This window comes from Hippopotamus amphibius, chromosome 9 (genome assembly GCF_030028045.1).
Source record: "Hippopotamus amphibius kiboko isolate mHipAmp2 chromosome 9, mHipAmp2.hap2, whole genome shotgun sequence".
In the NCBI taxonomy this organism is placed as follows: Eukaryota; Metazoa; Chordata; class Mammalia; order Artiodactyla; family Hippopotamidae; genus Hippopotamus; species Hippopotamus amphibius.
The window spans coordinates 143,155,366-143,173,410 of record NC_080194.1 but is presented as its reverse complement, the minus strand read 5'-3'; the positions used below and the strand labels follow the sequence as shown (position 1 = coordinate 143,173,410).

General features: G+C 68.1%; 2 protein-coding genes across 6 annotated transcripts; both read right to left on the bottom strand.

Moving 5' to 3' along the window:
- Nucleotides 1-358: 358 nt before the first annotated feature.
- Nucleotides 359-11,533, bottom strand: TMEM184A (transmembrane protein 184A). Of its 5 annotated transcripts, none has more exons than XM_057747662.1 (9): nucleotides 11,357-11,533; nucleotides 7,020-7,229; nucleotides 4,472-4,637; nucleotides 3,875-3,965; nucleotides 3,700-3,775; nucleotides 3,497-3,588; nucleotides 2,615-2,784; nucleotides 1,947-2,144; nucleotides 359-1,159 (listed from the first exon to the last, which is right to left on the bottom strand). In XM_057747662.1, exons 1-9 carry the CDS (start codon nucleotides 11,378-11,380, stop codon nucleotides 900-902), a joined length of 1,287 nt encoding a protein of 428 aa, XP_057603645.1. In that variant the 5' UTR covers nucleotides 11,381-11,533; the 3' UTR covers nucleotides 359-899. The 5 variants fall into 5 exon arrangements, with proteins under 5 accessions (XP_057603645.1, XP_057603647.1, XP_057603646.1 ...); XM_057747664.1 differs by lacking the exon at nucleotides 11,357-11,533 and adding an exon at nucleotides 7,839-7,930; XM_057747663.1 differs by lacking the exon at nucleotides 11,357-11,533 and adding an exon at nucleotides 7,497-7,819.
- Nucleotides 11,534-15,330: 3,797 nt separating this feature from the next.
- Nucleotides 15,331-17,063, bottom strand: PSMG3 (proteasome assembly chaperone 3). The gene is made up of 2 exons (XM_057747673.1): nucleotides 16,424-17,063; nucleotides 15,331-15,825 (listed from the first exon to the last, which is right to left on the bottom strand). Exons 1-2 carry the CDS (start codon nucleotides 16,637-16,639, stop codon nucleotides 15,673-15,675), a joined length of 369 nt encoding a protein of 122 aa, XP_057603656.1. The 5' UTR covers nucleotides 16,640-17,063; the 3' UTR covers nucleotides 15,331-15,672.
- Nucleotides 17,064-18,045: the final 982 nt, after the last annotated feature.

The window sequence follows — 18,045 nt, the reverse complement described above, 5'->3', positions numbered from 1 at the left end:
CCTCCCCTCGACGTCCGGGGCCCCCTCCCTTCCCCTGCTCCTGTCCCCCCTCCCCGGGTCCCGGGCTCCCGCACACCTGCCTCATCCTCGGCCTCATCACCCCCCACAGGGGCGGGGCTGGCACGGGGCCTTGAACGGGGTGGGGGGGGCGTTGAGGCCCCGGATCTCAGGGCGGTGTGGGGCAGGCCACCCCCTCTCCGGTCCGAGCTCTTTGCCTGCCTGCTCTGAGCTACGACTGTGGCCGGTGGCCCCAGGGTGGACGGGGCCCCTCCCCGCGACACCCACACGTAGCATAACGGGTCTCATCTGTCCACATCCCTGTGGCCCATTCATCGGAACGCTGACCCTGCAGGACACAGGCCACTAGAGTCACTAGAAAACCCAGGCTGTTTATGTATAAATAAGTGCAGTTCCCCGGAAATCCAAGCTCTCTGCGAGTGGCCCCGGCCCCTCCCAGACCCACAGCAGGCACACCCACCGATGGGGTTGGGGGGGGTTCCTCCACAGGCCCGCCCCGCCTCCCTCCGGCCTGCGCAGCCCACAGCTCCGGGCTGCCCAGCAGTGCCCGGCCGTCCTTCCCCGAGCTGCCCCACCCGGGATCTGTCCATCCAGGGAGGCCACCTGCGCTGATGGCCAGGTGAGCCCGGCTGGTCCTTGTCCTCGTCAGGTAGGCTCAAGTGTCCTCTTCTGGGGCCGAGGGCCCACCAGGCGACGGTGCGGCCCCGGGAGCCTGGCAGGGCTACCAGGCGACCCCCTCCACTGACCGGAGGTGGGATGGGCAGTGGGCTCCTCGGGCCTGGCAGGCGCTCCCTGGAGAGGCCTGACCTTTGGCAAGACGGTCAGTGGGTGAGGCGTGGACCACGGACCCCAGCCAGGCGGCCGCTGACCCTGGGGCCCCCCTAGAGCTCCTCCGCGGGGACTAGCATTGTCTTTTCCACGTCACGGCTCTTCCTGCCGCCGCCGGAGCCGCCACCCAGGCCGCGGTGCGTGCCGGGCGAGGGGTCCCTGCCCTGGCCGGGCGGCAGGGCCTCGCGTGTGGCCTGCTGCGTGTACTGCTGGTAGGTGGGCGAGAAGTTGTGGATGGCGTCCTGCACGATGTCCTGAGGGCTCATCGTCTCCTTGAGGCCACTGGAAATGCTCTGCATGGGCGCCGTCGGGGCTGCAGGCAGGCGGCACGTGGGCCGGGGAGCTCCCCGTGCCCCGTCATCTCCCCCAGCACACCCAGCCCCCAGGCCCCGGCCCTGCTCCCTGCCAGCCTCGGGGCCGCCTGGGGCTGCGGCTCCTGCGCCTCCAGGCCCCGGCCTCGGCCCAGAGGGTGACTCCCTCCCCGGACCCCTGAATCCCAGCCCAGCCCTGGGGCTGTCCCAGCCCGGAGTCCCCTGCCAGAGGTGGCAGAGGGAGACGGCCGTGAGCCGCCCGTCGTCTCTCCACCCTGGGGTAAACGCGTCACACCCTCGGCCACTCCCGGCTGACCGGTCCAGGCTCGGGCCGCCCCTCACCAAACCGGCCGTTCTCTAGGGACGCCAGCCCCAGCCAGCCCCTGGCCTCTCCTGTCAGGATGGTCCAGGCCCCTGCGTGTGGCAGCTGGGGCAGCCCGGGCCGAGGTGGCGCCCACCCTCTACCCTTCAGGGACCCCAGGGGCCCAAACATCAGGTCCAGCTCGTCTCACTCGGAGCTCAGCCCGCCCGCCCGCGGCGCCTGCTGCCAGCCCACCCGCTCTCTTCCCCCGGACCACGTGCAGGCGAGCCCGTCTGGAGCTTGGGTCCCCCCGGGGCCATCTCCCTGCCCGTCAGGTTGACATTCCCAGGGCCCGTGGGCAAGACGGGGGACGGAGACGTGGTGCTGGGGGGCCCGGGGAGGGCGGGGCTGGTCAGGCCCAGCCCTGCGATGGTCCAGGCGCACCCCACCCACCTTCACCCGCGCGGGGCCGGCGGGGCCCGGCCTACCTGGCGAGTTCTCTTTCTTCTCCGAGTACACCTGGCAGGTGAAGGCGTATCGCAGGGCGACGGAGGCAAAGAGCATCTCGATGCAAATGATGAAGTTCTGGTAGCCGGCGGCCAGCGTGCCAGCCCCCACCTCGCTCCCGTCAATGACCTGGACCTCGGGGATGGCCCCACACCGCTCCAGGATGGCCAGCAGCAGCCCTGGGGGATGGTGACGGCCACTCAGGCAGCCACTCTGAACAGGAGGCTGGAGCGCAGCTGATCCCAGCCGAGAGTCCCCTCGAGGCCGGCCCCGTGGGCTTGGCGGGGGTCCGCAGGGTCTGAGGTTCAGAGGGGCCGGGCACCTCCGAAGCCGGGGCCTTGGCACAGGGGACATCCAAGAACTCCCCAGGCGCCTGTCCTGACCTCTCCCTGGACCCACCCCCTCACTGTCCTCTGCAAAGTGGGAGCCGGGAGTGCCCGGACCCTGGCGCAGGGCCTGGCGGGGATAGGGCTCCACCGCCCCTCCGCATGTCCTCTCCACCCACATCGGGCCAGACCTGCGGGTGGGGAAGCTGCCATCGCCCCTGCGCTGGGGCTTGTTGGCCTCCCGCTGAGAGGACTGCCTGCTGTGCTGGCTACAGCTGGGGGAGCTCTCTGGGCTCCAGCCCCGCCTCGGCAGCCTCACCCACCCTGCCAGAAGGAGAGGAAGATGATGGCCTTGATGGTGAGGAACTTGAGGACGGGCTCAAAGGGCCGCAGGAGCTCTCTGGTGGCAAAGTAGAAAAGGAACAGGGCGTAGAGGGCCAGGCTGACGGAGGCGTTGTAGATGAGGGTGACGTAGAGGTAGCCGCTGTGGACGCTGCGGGCCAGAGCAGGGGCCTGGGGTCAGGGCAGGCCTGCACCCCCATGCCCCCCTCACCCTGTCAGCTGTGCCGTTGGCCTGCGCCCCCAGCCTGGGCACCAGCAGTGACTCAGACCTGGACCCTCCCTCCAGGGCCGGCAGGTGGCACCCAAGGGGAGTGGCCAAGGAGCCTGGGGTGGGGCACACGCCTCCAGATCCTGCCCCCTCCTCCGGTGCGTTGTGGCCCCACAGTCGTGCGTGGGTGCTCCGTGTGCATGTGACGCTATGAGCACGCGTGTGCACACGTGTGCACAGGTGAGCCTCGTGTGTACGTGCGCACGTGAGTGTGTGCCCACGTGAGGGCACGTGTCTGCATATGTACGTGAGCGAGTGTGAGCGTGAGTGCGTGTGTGTGAACATGTGAGTGTGCGTGCACACGTGCGTGAGGAGCCTGGACCCGGGGTGGGGGCCCGTGCCAGGGAGGAGCTTGGCTGCCTGGGCCCGCGTGCCCTTAAATCCACCCTCGCTCTCCGGTGGCCCACGGCTGCCTGGGGTCCTGGCGTCCCCGGGGCACACGTGTGACAGGGGTCTGCTCGCCTCGGCCCTGCCCCCAGCCCTTCCCAGGGAGGAGGAGGGGGAGGGGACCTGGCCCGTGCGGACCGCCCTGCTGAGCCCTCCCTACCTCCCCTGCGCCCCCCAGGCTGGCCGCCCACCCCCCGCCTGGCCTTACGTGAAGTCCCCGTCGTGGTATCTGCCGAACGCCTGCAGGACGGTGGTGACCAAGGCCATGATGGGCTTCACCATGCAGAACTGCAGCGTGGCCTGGGGGCGGGGGGAGTGAGGGAGCGGGGCGGGGGGCGCAGCACACGGAGGGGAGGGCCCGGCACGCGGGGTGGGGGTGGGGTGGGCGCGGCGGGCCGGCCGGGCACTCACCTGCTTGCAGAAGCGCAGAAACCCGATGGAGTAGGACACGCCCCGAAGGCAGCAGGTGCCGTAGAAGCAGCTGGGCCTGCGGCGTGGGAGTCCCTGAGGCGGGTGCCTGGAGCGCACCCCCCCGGCGCGGCCTGGCTGCCCCCCACCCAGGGGCGGGCTCTGGGGAGACACTCACTGGATGGGCTTTCCCCGGATCTCAGCCATGATGGCACTCTCGCCCCCCAGGTACTGGAAGCAGAGGCTCAGGAAGCTGTAAATGACAAAGGCTGCGGGGCAGGGGTGTCGGCGCTGAGCCTGGGCAGGGGTCCACCGGGCCGCCCCCACCGCACGGAGCTCCAGGCGCCCACGTGCCGGAAGAGAGCGGGGCCCAGGTCACACAGCAGGGTCCGCCCCTCGCGGGGCCCCCCTCCCGGCCGGCCTGGCGGGGGGCCAGCAGCAGTTATGGAGGCTCTGACCCCCCCACCCCTCTGTGCCCCCCCCCCCCGGGCTCTGGGCAGGCCCAGCTGCAGCCCCACCCCCACCCGGGGAGCCCGGGAGTCGTGGCGTCTACCCTCGGCCGCCCTGACGCCGGCTGTCCGGCTGTCCGGCTGTCCGGCTGTCCGGCTGCCCGGCTGCCCAGCAGGAGCCTCATCGGCCAGACTCAGGCCTGGAGGGTGGGGCGCCCCGAGGCGGGCAGGGGGAGCGCAGGCCCCTGGGAGCCCCTCCCTCTGCTCCCCTGCCGCCGGCCCAGCTTCGGGCCTCTCCGGGGCCCGGGGGACCCCGTGGCGCTCACCTTCGTAGCAATCCCGCACCGAGTCGAAGTAGACGTAGTACTGGTGGCCCCCCAGGAGGAGGAGGCTGAGCCAGGAGTCGAAGGCGTAGACGGGGACGATGAAGAGCAGGCGGATGATGTAGCGCTGCTCGTTGGGGACGGTGTAGGAGCGCAGGTGCAGGTAGATCTGGGCGGGCGGAGCAAGGCAGGCCTGGGGGACGCGGCCCACCCACCTCCCGCTGCCAGGAGGGAGGAAGCAGAGCCTACCTCCCCGGGCCCGGCCCTCCGCGGACTCTGCACTGGGAACATGCATTCACACGCCCGCTCGTTCCTTCGTTCAATGAGAATTTCCCTGGGCGGCGGGGGGGGGGGCCGTCATGGCCCCCGCAGTGGGTACCACCGGTCAGGACAGCAGGTTGGCATTTCGACATCAGGGCCTTAAAAGGGCTGATACCCTTTGACCCCTCCTGCAGATTTGTCCCATGGAAAAGATTCATTCAGAAACAAAGACAGGATTTCGGGGTTTGTGTTCAAGGACATTCATCGTAGGGACACACACGGGCCCGAGCCCGGGGGGGGGGGGGCCTGTGACCCGGACCGCCCACGCAGGGAGACGCGCCCACAGGACGCCACGGTCACAGCAGCGTGACACACTGGGTATGTGGGAAAGCAGGACAGACGTGAAGGGACAGACATCCCCAGACAAAAGGAGAAGATGCGTGGTTCTCTTGCTCACGTAAACCTTCCTAGATCTCCCGTATTTTCTACGAGGACGTGAATACACAGTTTCACAGCGAGGAAGAGGCCCGGGCAGCCAGGCAAACAGGTCGCTGGCTGTGGCTCCAAGCATCTCTGGGAGGCTTCCTGGAGGAAGCGCCGTGAGCAGAGGTGGAAAGAGGGCAGGCAGAGGGCAGGCCGTGTGCAGAGGCCCAGCTGCTCAGGGCCCTGCCCGGGAGTGGCGGGGGCAGCTTGGCGTCAGAGGCCGCTCCTTATCAGCCACTCCCTCCCCAGCTGGTGCTGCGGGAAGGGCACGGCCTGACCAGCTATCGGGGCGGACTTCTGCTCCCAGGCTGGCACTGCCTGGTGGGGACCTTGGCAAGCCTCTGTCCCCTCTGGCCTTGGCTCCCTGTCCTTACAGCGAGGGCGGAGTCTCCCTGTCCGGTTGGGCTCTGAGCGGGTGCAGAGTGCGGGACTCCTCCTCCGCGGGGGCGGGGGTGGGGCCTGGGAAGTGCCGCCCACGGGGTCTCCGTCTGCCCTGCCCAGGCTGTGGGGCCCCAGGACGCTGGGCTCCAGACACACGCGCCAAGCTGACGCCCAGGATTATAGAAGGTCGGGGCTGGACAGAGGGCGAAGCCAAGGCCCAGACTGCGGTTGGAACGAGGCCGGCCTGGACCCAGGACGCTGGGTGCCTGTCCCCTTGCTGTTCCTTGTCCCACAAACCACAGCCGACACCAGACCTAAAGCCATCCTGCCACCACCCACCTGTTGATCTACCTGTCCAGATGCTCAGGGCAGCTTGGGAAGACTCAGGGCAAATACTGCCTCCTCCAGGAAGGCCTCCTGGATGGCCCCAACAGGAAGGGGCCACCTGGCCCACCCTAATACACTTGCTGTGTCCCCCTTCTGTTCTGCTTGTTTGAGGTCCCATCTAGACACGCACAACACGGTGAGGGGTTCTCACTGAGGGGGCATCCGCCCCCCGCCCTGCCTCAGAGGCCTCGGCTACCTGCTTCCCTGCCAGCCAGTCACCTGACGACCCCCCGGCCCACCCCGCCAATCCAGTCCCTGCGGCAGTGCCAGCCTCATCACCCTACCGGTTGGCTCTGCTCTCAGCGCCCCCGGGGCCAGCCTCCCCGGCTCCCCAGCACCCCGCCCCCGCTTGAGGGTCCCGGGTGCCTCCAGCCCAGGCAGCCCTCCCCCTCCGCCCTGCTTCTGTCTCTAGGGCAGCCCCGGTCTCCCGAGCCCGCCACTGTCTGAGGCTCTTGGGACCCCACGCCCAGCCCTGCCCTCGGGCCCTGCCGCCCGCCGCCCACTCCCTGACTCTTGCTCCACCTGGGGGGCTGCCTGTCTCCCCAGCTCTGGGCCCCCGCAGCCAAGCGCTGACCCTGCTTCCGTTCCCAGATCCTGCTCTCAGCCGCTGCGGAGCCCCGTCCCAGCCCTCGCCCGCGTTCCCGAGGATGCTGCGCCTCCGGAGAAGGACCCCGCCCCTCCCGGCTGCTCCCGGCCTCAGTCTTCTCGTCCACGAGAGGGGACCATGCTGCTGACCTCAGTGAACAGGCCGAGGGGCCGAGGAAGTGCCCCGGGGTGGGGGGCCTGGGGCCCGGCCGGAGCACTTCCCCCGCCCGCTGCCGCCCACCTTCAGGCCCGGCTCTCTCCCTCCCCGTCCCCTGCCCCTGGCCTGAGGCGACCTCTGAGAGCCCCTGGGCACTGCTCTCTGGCCAGCCAGGTCTCTGAGGTCTGCACCGAGGCCGTTGCCCGAGGCCCCACGTTCCCAGCAGGGCCGGCCGGCTGGGCTGAGCGGTGGCTCACAGAGAGCAGGTTCCAAGGGGGCACAGGGGGGAGGGCTCACCTGGTGGCCGGTGAGCACCAGGGCGGTCCACACGAAGATGCCCGCGACGCCGCGGGCCAGCGCCGTGGTGAGGAAGAGCTGGGAGGCACCCTGCGAGCTGTTCCCCCCGCGGTCCATCGGTGGCCCGGCGGGCACGGCTGGCGGGGGGCTGGGCTGCGGCCAGGTCGCCCACACCGGGGGGGTTCCCGGGAGCCCTGAGGCATTAGGCATCTGCAGAGGCAGGGAGGACGCAGGCAGGGGAGGACTGAGGGCAAAGGTGCACCTGGGCGCTGGAAGCAGCCCCAGTGCCTGTCGGGGGTGGGGTGCTGGGCTCCGGCCGCCGTCTGACCCTGCCGCCCGCTTGCCCAGGCTCTGGGCCGCCCTCTGTGTGCGGGGACCCAGCTCCGGGACCCGGGCCTGGCACACCTTCCTTTCCCGGGGGCAGCCACCTGAGTGCAGACACCAGGTGCCCGACGGTGTCCCGGGGGCGGTCCCCACCTTCGGTGTCCCGGGCTTGCGGGGAGCCTGCTTTTTAGGGGCCAGAGACGTCTGAGAAAGTCAGGGCGCCCCTGTGGCCCTCCAGCCCGGGGTGGAGTCCAGGAAGCCGGTCAGACTGCACCGCCTGCAGCAGCAGGTGGGGGGCGCCGCGCCCGGCGGGCCTGCCTGCCCGTCTGGTGCCCAGCTCGGCCGGGGCCCTTGCCGCCCCAGGCCCACGCGCTAGCCCTGGGTGCCCGATCTCCAGCTGCGTAAGCTGCGGGGGCCCTGGGCACCTCCCCCTCTCGCACTCAAGGCCTCCACCCCTCCCTCCCTCCGGCCCCAGTCACCGGGCCCAGCGCCCACCTCTCAGGCAGGAAGCTCCCGGGCCGGTCCCGCGAGGCCCGGCCTCCAGGGACGCCTGGCTGGTCATTTGGGTGGCCACGTGGCCCCCACAGGCGGCCCCCGCGGGGGCGGGACCAGGCTCCCTTCTGGAGGCTGTGCCAGGCCTGGGGAGGGCGGCCCACCTGCGCCTCGGGCGGCAGGGAGGGGCCGAGGTGCAGGGGGAGGAGCGGAGGGCCGTTCCCGCCCCACGGACACCCTATGCCTCCCCCGGCTGTTTGTTCCAGGCCGCTGGCTCCCGGGGACCTGCCAGCCGCCAGGTGCCCTCACCTGCCCGGGCAGAAGGCCAGGCAGCTGCCGGGCGTGAGACGGGGAGGGGCCTGCGGCGGGGCAGGGGGCTGTGTGTACAATGTGTACGGGCTTCCAGCTGGGGCGACGGAAGCTCCGGAAGGAGACGGAGGTGGCAGTTGCATGACATCGAGGGTGTCTTAGATGCCACTTTAAAATGGGCAAATTTATTATGAGAATTTCACCTCGGTTAAAAAAGCCCCGGTCCCCAGGAGGGTCACTGGAAAGATTTCTGGTTTTCTCTGCTGGGGGCGGGGGAGGGGGCGGTGAGGGGGAGGGACAGACAGGCCACCGGGCCTGTGCCGCGGTCAGCCCTGTGCCGGAGGCCCCGGGAGGAGCCCACCCGCCCGGTCTCCCGGAGGAGCTGGCGCGGTGCGGGCCTAGCCGGCTGCCGCCGTGGGTACTGGAACTAAGGGCCCGCACGGTCCCGCCCTCGTGCCACCTGGCCCTCCCGGTGGCGGGGCCCTGGGTCCTGGGGTCAAGACCTCTTTTAGAGGCGGGACTCGGGGGCCCCCAGCTGTCCAGGGTCCCCCAGGGGCACAGGAGGGTCCGGGGGAGGCTGCCAGCCCCTGGGACACAGCGCCCGGCTTCCCCACCCGTCCGCCCACACCGTCCGCCCACGGAGCTCCCCAGACACGCCCTGAAGACGCAGTCCAGCCTCGGGTGAAGCCCGGGATCCGGCCGACAGACACCCAGCACGGCCTCCTCTGAGCTCTGCCCCGAGCCCTCGGGGCCGCCTGTCCTCCCTGTCCTGTCTCGCATGTCGCCTCCTCTCTCCCGTCACCTCTTCACATTCCACGGGCGCTGCGTCGGGAAGGGAACGGGCGCCTCGCGCGGCCCACGCCAGGGCACGGGGCGGGGGGGCCGCATCCTCCACGCGGGCCCCCGCTCAGCCCGGCAGGGCGGCCACGCAGGCTGCGCCTCCCCCAGCCCAGGGGAGCCCCCGCGAGCCACACGCCCGCCCCCTGGCGCCCCCGCCCTTGGCGACCGGACGGCGGCGCTGTTGACCTGGGGCGGCCCTCCCTTCGCCGGCTCCCCGACCCACGGGGCGGCCCCAGCGCTCAGCCTGCGTCCTGCCCCGCGTGCCCTCGGCCACCCCGGCTGTCCCCCTCACCTCGCTGGGCACAGGGGAGTTTGGGCCAGCCCCTGCCTGGGGCGCGGCCGGCAGGTCCCCGCCGTCCCTGGGGGCCTGGGCCAGCCCCCTCGCCCTCCCCCGAGCCACGCAGCCCGGACCCCGGGGCAGGGCCACACACGCCGGGCGCCGCAGGGGCCCGGGGCTGGGTGCGGGGTCGCTCTGCTGGGTTGGAGGGCACGGCCGACACAGCACCGGGGCTGGGGGAGCCAGGGGTCCAGCACGAAGGGCCGGGGAGAGGCTGACCCTTCGGCCACCCTTCGGGCGCGCTGGCTGAACGGGGCCCCACCCCCGGCAGCTGCTGTCACGGCCCGCACCCACTCGGGAGAGGCGGCCGGGCCGGCCGGGCCCGATTGCCCTGCCCGGGCCTGGACGCTGACCAAGCCTCTCGCAGGACAGACCTGCCCGCCCAGACGCAGGGGACCGAGGCCTCTGAGCGCTGTCTTCCGTGACCAGGTGCCTGGGCCCCGGCAGCTCCTGGCTGGGCTGTGGGGTGACCGCGAGGCCACGGCCAGTCACAGGCCTCAACGCTCCCCGTCCCGGCACCTGCCCTTCACCCCAGAGACCCGAGGGCCTCCACGTGGCGCCGGACCTCCGTGCAGGCTCCCCCGCTGTGCCCGCCGCCCGTCTAGGCTGGCCCGCCGTCTGGGGACATCTCCGGGGGCGCACAGCTGCTCCCCCACGGGGCACAGGTTCTCCCCTCCTGCCTTCCCCGCGCCCAGGCCCTTGCAGCACTGAGAGCTGCCCCCTCCGGGCTGGCAGACACGGGGTTGGCGGACGGGTGGTGGGGGGCGTGCTGACACCCCTTCCCCGGGCCGGCCCACCAGGGTCCTCTGGCTCTCCCCTGCGGCCCTCCCCTGCTGGTGCCCAGGGAGTGGCAGATGGGATCTGCCGCTGGGCTTTGGTTGTGGCGCACACAGTGGCCACGGACACCGCGAACACCCGCCACGGCCCGGCTGGGCTGCCCGGACGGGCCCCCCCGGCCCTGCCCTGCCCCCGTGGGTGATGAGGCCCGGCCTGGCCACCCATCAGCCGGGGGACCCCGAGCCACTCCGCTTCCTCTGGGCCTCAAGGGGGCGGGGAGCTGAGTGTCCTTCCAGCTCTCGCTTGGGGACAGTTTTGGAAGCTTTGCCTCCCGGTGTCCAAGGTGCCGGCTCCTCGTGTGGGCAGGGCCCTGGGCCCCACAGCCCGGGAGGGGCAGGGCCCTGGGTCAGACACGGGGGCTGCGACCTGGCCTGATCTCTCACCACGGCTGTGATCCCGGGCCGGCCGCGGGCCTTTCAGCGTCCGTGTCCACAGCTGGCTGAGCGGCCGCGGGCAGCCCTGTTAGGGCCTTTGCCCGCTCCTCCCGGGGGGGCTGGGCGCAGGGGCCCGCCAGCCATGGGAACGTGAGTGGCTTTCCTCTGCTCCCGGGCAGTGGGGCCGACAGCCCTGCCCTACAGCCCCGCGGGACCACGTGGACCCTCAGGGGCCTTCCCCCTCCATGCTGCAGGCCTCCTGTCCCCTGTCCTGCCTGTGCCCGGCCGAGCCCCTGCCCACGCCCACGGCCTTGGTCCCCAGGGAGAGCCTGTGACTACCCGGGGCCTGTCGGTACCTGCCCGCTGCCCCAAAGGGAGCTGCCAGCCCTGGGTGCCTAGCCTAGGGGACACCCTTTCGTGTGGAACCGGGGCAGGGGTGCTGACCTGGGCCGGGCCTGGCTGGGCTGGCCTGAGACAGGTTTTGGTCACCAGGTGGCACCCTGGGACCTGTCAGGGGGCACGGCCTCTGGGATAGAGATGGGGTAGGGACAGAGCATCAGTGAGTCTTGGAATCTCAGGGTGGGGTGTGCGGGGCCTCAGCTTAGACACCACACCTCTCCTGTCGGTGCGCGCGCGTGTGCGCGCACACACACACACACACACACACGGACACACGGACACACACATGGACACACACACACACGGACACACACACACACGCACACACGCACATGCACACGCACACGCACACACACGCACACACACACGCACACGCACACACACGCACACATGCACACACACACACGCACACACACACAGCTCACCTCCCTGGTGGCTCCCTCAGCCATCTGGCCAGGCCCCCGGGGCAGGGCTGTCGCAGGCCTCCAGGCCTGAGGTGGTGGCTGGGGGTGTCCAGCCCCGCCGCCGGGCCTCCAGGCCTCTGCCACCCCTCCTCCCAGCAGCCTGGGTCAGTCTCAGACAATCGCTCCTGGGGAAGCACTGGCCTTGCCCCAGACTCAGAAAAGCCCTCCCTGCCGCCCGCCCCGCCCACCTGCCAGGCCGGCCCTACCTGCCCGGGGAGCCCGGCCACACCCTCCGCCGTGCCCTGCCCCGCCCCGATGCGGGACCAGCCGTCCCTCCTACCCACCGTCCGGCTGGCCGTCGAGTCTCCGACATCTGGGCCCGGATCGCGCCTGGACCCCTCCCCGGGTGAGGCTCCCGTGCTGTGCCTCCCTGGCCCATCTGTGCGGGGAGGGGTCCGATGACCACGTCACAGGTGCGATGAGGGTTAAAAGGGCTGATACAGCGGAGCTGGCTGGTCCACACCCCCTCGCCCCCGCCCCCACTCACGTGGCCCCATTTTCCTTTCTTTGGTCCCTCCCGTCTTCTCACAATCCTTCCAGAATCTACGCGTCCCTACGTCCCACCCCTCGTCCCCGCACGGGACCGGCTGTGATTATGAAGCCCTGACGACCGGGGCTCCGCCGTCACCGTCCACATCACGCAGCCTGCTCCGCAGCTGTGCTCATCCAGCCGGCCGTCGTTCTCGTCACTCACCTGGCGACCCTCTCCCGACGTCCAATTTCACTCCGAGGCGCTACACCATACAGCCGACGCCGGCTTATCCAGCTGGCCCCGCGGCCACGGCCTCCCTCCACGCGTTATCTGTCATAATTGGTTCAGGTGGGTTCAGGGCTCTGTCAAACCCCAGATAAGCTGCTCAGATTGATAACCAAGGGCGGCCGCCCTCCCAGCCGCTCTTGACCTCTAAGTGTCCCCACTCTCCCTTGACTCTGAACTGGAGCCACAGGCCCATGTTGACCTAGGGGAAGGGAGCGAGAGGGAGGGGGCTTGGGGTTCCCTGCTCGCAGCTGAGCAGGAAACCGTGCGGGACGAATCATACCATGTTGGTCCAAGGGCACGGCCTTGAAAAAGGGAAGCTCATCCAGCAGTCCGTGCCGCAGGGGCTGGCAAGTCGGCCGCACGTTCTTTATTCACATTCGGCCGTAAGCTGCTGGAAGTTGTAATCACAGTTTGATCGTTGGGTGAGCACCATGTGCAGACCTTCCATCTAAAGGAATAACAATTTCCACAAAGCTGACAGCCCTGCCTGCGGAAACTGCGGCTTTATAGATCTCTTTACTGCAGCATGTGTCTCTGCTCCTGAATTACAGCAGCTGGGAGCAGAGCACCGTGGAAAGCAAAGGGCCAGGTGCCGTTTCACACGAGTTGCACGTCCTGATTTATAAGGCAGAGCAGAGCCGTGGGGCACCGGCTTCAACGATGGAAGCCTTGGTCTCAGGCTGTATTCTTTAATAGCTACCAGACAGCTTCGGGCAGCTATAAATAAGTACCACTCGAGAAGGTGCTGGGGACTCTGGTTTCAATTATACATCAGTTGCCCCACCACGTTCCAGGCAGGCAGCCGTGGGACCATGCACATAGCAGGGGCACAGGTGTGTTTACATCCTGGGGCCACCACTGATCACCTGGGGGCCTGAGCCACTCGCCCTGCCCTGCTGGGCCTCAGTTTTCTCCACTGCCTGCCTGCCTCGTAAGGATGGTCCCGAGGACTCGATCAGATGGTGCGGGCACTGCCAGGGCCTGGCTCGCAGGAGGCCCCCGCGAGGAGGCTGTATCACAGCCAGGCGGACACGCGGGGGCAAGTCTGCCTCCAGCGCTGACAAGGAGGACGGCCCGTTCCTCAGAGAGAAAAGGGTCCAAGAATGACTGTCAGTAAGGGGCCGGGTGACGGGTGACCAGCGTGGACTCTGGGCCCTCTGCCCGCTTTGAATCCCAGCCCTGCTGCTCGGTGGCAGCCGTGCCTCAGTTTCCTCACCTGACACGTAGATGAGAGCAGTGGCCTCACGGGGTTGTCGTGAGGACTAAACGCATTCCCACGGCTGCATGAAGGGCTGACCCCAGAGCTCACCAACAGGCAGCGGTTAAGCCAGTCCTCTTGTGCACTTAGGGGCCAAATCAGGAAACTAAAGCTGCACACCTGAACTTGGCCCCTGGTTGGAGCCCAACCTGTGGTGTAGGTTCCCTGCTGGTCCAGCGAGAGACGCATGTTTCCACGAACACACGCCTGCTGGTTGGGTGAGGGGCGCGTGTAACTACAGGCGGATCCTGAGCCAGGAGGCTCCTGCCCAGTTGTGCTCCAGTGTCATCTGACGGCGCCCCGCCCTCGCCAACAGCCCAGGCGCCAGTTCTCCAGGGGCCCCCCAGGACCTGCTGACCCCCCACATCTCCTTTACTCCACGGTGCCCGCATCCCCACACCTGCCATGACCTGCGTCACCTTTGTGGTCCTCACGTGTGGGTGGACAGGTCTTCCCCTCCTTCTCCTGTTGGTCAGCCTCTTTCTGGCCTTTAAAACTAGTGTCCGTCCAGGCCCCCCAAGTGCAGACGCCAGGGTGGGGTCTTCTCGGGGGAAGACCGGGCAGAGAGCAAGCAGGGAGGGAGGTGGAAGGCTGCGGAGCCGTCAGACCACGGTCCCTGAGCCAGACTTGGCCACCAAGGAGCCCTGTGTCTCCTGGGGTGGGTCTGCCTGTTCCCCTTGGTGGGGGCCCGGGTCCTGGGCCCCGCAGGCTCACTGCGCAGGAGGCTGCGCGGTGCCGAGACCACTCTTGGAAGTCCGGCAGATCCTCACATGTGACTCCCCGGCCCCCCTGCAGCTGGTGTGGACCCGACTGTCCCCAGAGGGGACATGAGATCTGCAAGCTGACGGTGCCTCACGGAAATCTGCTGAGAGAATGAACCCTTGAAGACAGCTTTCCTCCATCTCACCTCCAGCAAACTCACTAAGTTCTTTTCAAGTTGGACCAGTCGTGTAGTCTCTCCCAACACCTGTCCTCAGCAGGGTCTAAAATCAGACTCAGGGTTTCAGAGGCCTTTGATTCCAAGAAAACCAAATAAAAAACATCCCTTTCTAGTCTCGTAAACGCCCAGACCCACCTCTGGTGCTCCCCGTAAGGGCATCCTGGCTGCCCACTCCGTTTCCAGATGCCAGCTGGTCTCTGCTTCCACACCCTGGCTCCCACCTCAACTCTCCTGCTGCAACTGTTTCCTCACGAGACAAGAGTTAAGCACAGAGATTTACCCGCCTGGGCTCTGGTACGACCCGTGACCCAGGTCGCTGCGTCTGGAGGGACGAGGGAGCCCAGGTGGGTCCCAAGCCTGGGCACCCATGGGCCGTCTTCCATGGTGAACACGCCATCGTGACGTCAAGTCTCGCTCCGTGCTTCCACCAACCCTTGGGGTATTCCCAAAAGGCAAAGCCAGCCTGACTTGAAACCCTTCAGCGGCCCCTCGCAGGGCTCAGGATCAAGTCCCAAGGGTTCAGCTCACACAGAAGGCCCCGGCCATCTGTCCCCAGCCCTTGGGATTCACGTTCAGCCAGCCCTCAACATCCTACAGCCAGTGCTTCTCCTGCCTCCCGGTCTTCACTAGAAACACCCTCCTCCCGCGTCAGAATCCCCTCCCGACGGAGCCTTCCCTGGGCAGCGCGGCGCGGCCTGGTCTGCCCCACCGGGGCCCTCTGGGCCTGCACCCGTGGGGTGATGCGTGTCTCCCCCAGCCTTCAAGGACGTGGCTCCGGAGGCTAGGGTACCAGCACACAGGAGTCAGCGAGCCGTGTGTGTGGCACGGAAGGCTCAGAGGTCACGGGAAGGGGGCCGGATGGGGGTGCCGCCAACGCCGGCTCCTGGGAGCCATGTGTTCCTCCCCCTGCGGTTCACTACCGTGAACATACGCTGTGTGCCTGAAATTATGCAGCATTGTTAAGAAGGACGGTGAGGTATTTTGGGATACGCATTTATTTTTAATAAATTTTTCCCCGACAATTGATCTGCACACTGAGGGCCAGGACTCATTCCATCAGTTCTCAACCACGTGCAACTGTCTGGACCTGGGGAGGACCGCTCACAACCTCCCCCCCCAACACGTTCCACGTCCTCCTGCCACGGGTGACATCAGCCCCCAAACCAAAGCTGGCCTGAGACGTGCATGTTTCTTCCAGCTTCAAGGGCCAACGCCAGAGAAAGCTCCTCCTTCTTGCTGAAGGAGGGTCTTCAGGTCCTCGAGAGGGTGTCTGAGTTGCCACGTGGCCCTGCTGCACAGCAGGTGTGGCTGCTCCGGGGTCACCACACCTGGCACGTCCGGATCACCTCCTTCAAGGCCTTCACACCCTCCATGCTCTTGTCCTTCACGGCCAGGGCGAGGAGGACTGCTCTGTTTCCAGCTTCCTGAGACACAAACGCCACCAGGTTCTTTGCGAAGACATGGATGAGAGGCTGGTGAAGGCAAGCAGAGAAGACCACCTCAACTGCAAGAAACCCGTTTTCTTCCTAAGGCCTTCACTAAGTACCTCTTACGAGCCCCGAAGGCTTCCCACACCGGCACTGCATCACCGCCTGGCGAGCTCGGCAAGGCACTGACTCAGACTCAGCGAGCCTCTCCGCACACCCGTCACAAACACACTGCTCAGCGGCCTGGCTCGACTTGCTTCCTCAGTGCCTTCCGGCTCTGTCTCTCCCGGCCACCTCTACTCTGGAAGGACCCACGAGTCTGCAGAGGGAGGCCCTGTCACATCTCACCGATGAGCTTTCCGGAACGCACAGGGACAGGCACACCTTACCGCAACGTATTATGACAGGGTCAAACGGAGGGGGGGGCCTACACCGCAAAACCAATACTTCCGCTTGTCTGGTGGATAAAACGCGGGCGGGCTGGGAGCGGTGGCCAGCCAGGGCAGGCGGGTGCCCGCAAATGCACGGAGGCCCCCGAGAATGCAGTCCTGGGCTGGGGGCTGGGGGCGGGGGGCTGGCCTACCAGATCCTCCGCGGTGCTGACAAACCGTAGGCAGGGGGAGCCCCTTCCCCGCCACTTTACCTCGTCCTGCCCTAGAAGGACTTTAGTGGTGAGCACGGGCCTGCCGAGGTCACTGGTCACACTGCTGGGTTCCAGGGAGACCAGGGTACCCATCTTCCCGAACTGGGTCACCACCACCAGGACGTGGCTGCTGAAGGCTGTACAGACCACTTGGGTGGGGACCCCACACACCGCGGCAGTCTTCTGTTTCGATGTCACCAATGGTTTACCTTCCATGGCTGGGGCTGCGCAATGACACCTTCAGTTCGCGTTAGGAAGAAGGGGAGGAAAAAAAAAGGGAGAAAATCGATCAGCGGCAGAGAGCCTCGCGGCTCCAGAGCAAGTGCCACTCGGCGGCACAAAAGAAACCCAAGCAAGGCCCCTCAGAGGCCTGTGTCTGTGCCCCAGTACGGCCTTCCTTCTCCCGGAACTTTCTGGACCCGTCGATTGGGCACAGACGTCTATACAGACAGGCGGGACGTCAACACACGCTTTCGTCTCCGGAGGCAGGCGAGGACCCCGCTTCCCCACGCGCCGGCCCCGCCGCCCGGCATCGATCGCCGGGAACCCCCGCCCAGCCCGACGGCTCCGCTCCGGGTCTGGGGGCCGCACGCCCACCGGCCCCGCCGCCAGCCCCGCCGCCCGCGCTCACTGCGCTCACCGCGTCGCGCCCGGAAGTGATGCACGCGGGCGCGCGGCCCCGCCCCGACAGGCCCCGCCCCCGAGCGCCAGGCCCGCTCGCTCGCCCGCTCGCCGCGCGGCCCCCGCCGGAAGTGCAGCCCGCGGGCCTTCCGGTCCCTTTTTCCGGTCCCGCCGGGGGCCCGCGGGCCTCGGGCGGCGGAGTTCCGTGCTGCGGCGCGGGGTCCGGCGGCGCGCCTTGCTTGCGGGAAGGGGCTGCAGCCCCAGCCTGCAGGCCTCGGCCCCTCGGCCCGGGGGCCTCTGGCGTCTCCAGAAGGGGGTCCTGGGGCCGTCCTGGGGGGGACCCCGCAGCTCTGTGGTTGCGGAGCCCTTCCGGAGCGCGCAGGGAGCTGGGGGGCAAGCGGGCGCAGGTGTGGGGCGCACCCACCCCAGGACCCGGCGGCCCGGGCGCAAGGCATGGCCGGGACGTGGACGACACCGAGGACTGAAGCCGGGACACAGCACCTCCGCAGACGCTGGGGCCTGTTGGCGGAGAGCTTCGGGAGGGGCCGGGACAGACAGGGGCTTTTGCCGCAAAGACCAGGCGGTGGGAACCTCAAAGGACTCCAGTTCCTGAGGGAAAACCAGACACCTCAAGTTAAGGACCTCGGAGCTGTCCTCCGTAGGGGAAGATGCAAGAGCCTTGGGCTGGCTCACATCCCTCCTTTGCTGTGCACCTCGCTGTCTGGGGCCAGCATCCTGCGTTTTCCGTCCTGAGTCCCCTCAGGGTGCACCACTCGGTGGCTGTAACATGACAGCCAGTAGGTTGCAACATCCTTGTTTACGGATACGGCAGGTGACGTTTTTCACCTACAAGTGCAGGGGCCGGTGGGAACTTACAGCAGGAGCAGCGTGGGGTCAGTGGGTGGGAAGGTCCTAAGAGGAAACATCAGGGGGGTGGGCGTTTCTAGCCAAGAAAACCTAGCAGGGTTCTTGCTGAAGGCAAGCCAGGGCGGTATCCCATC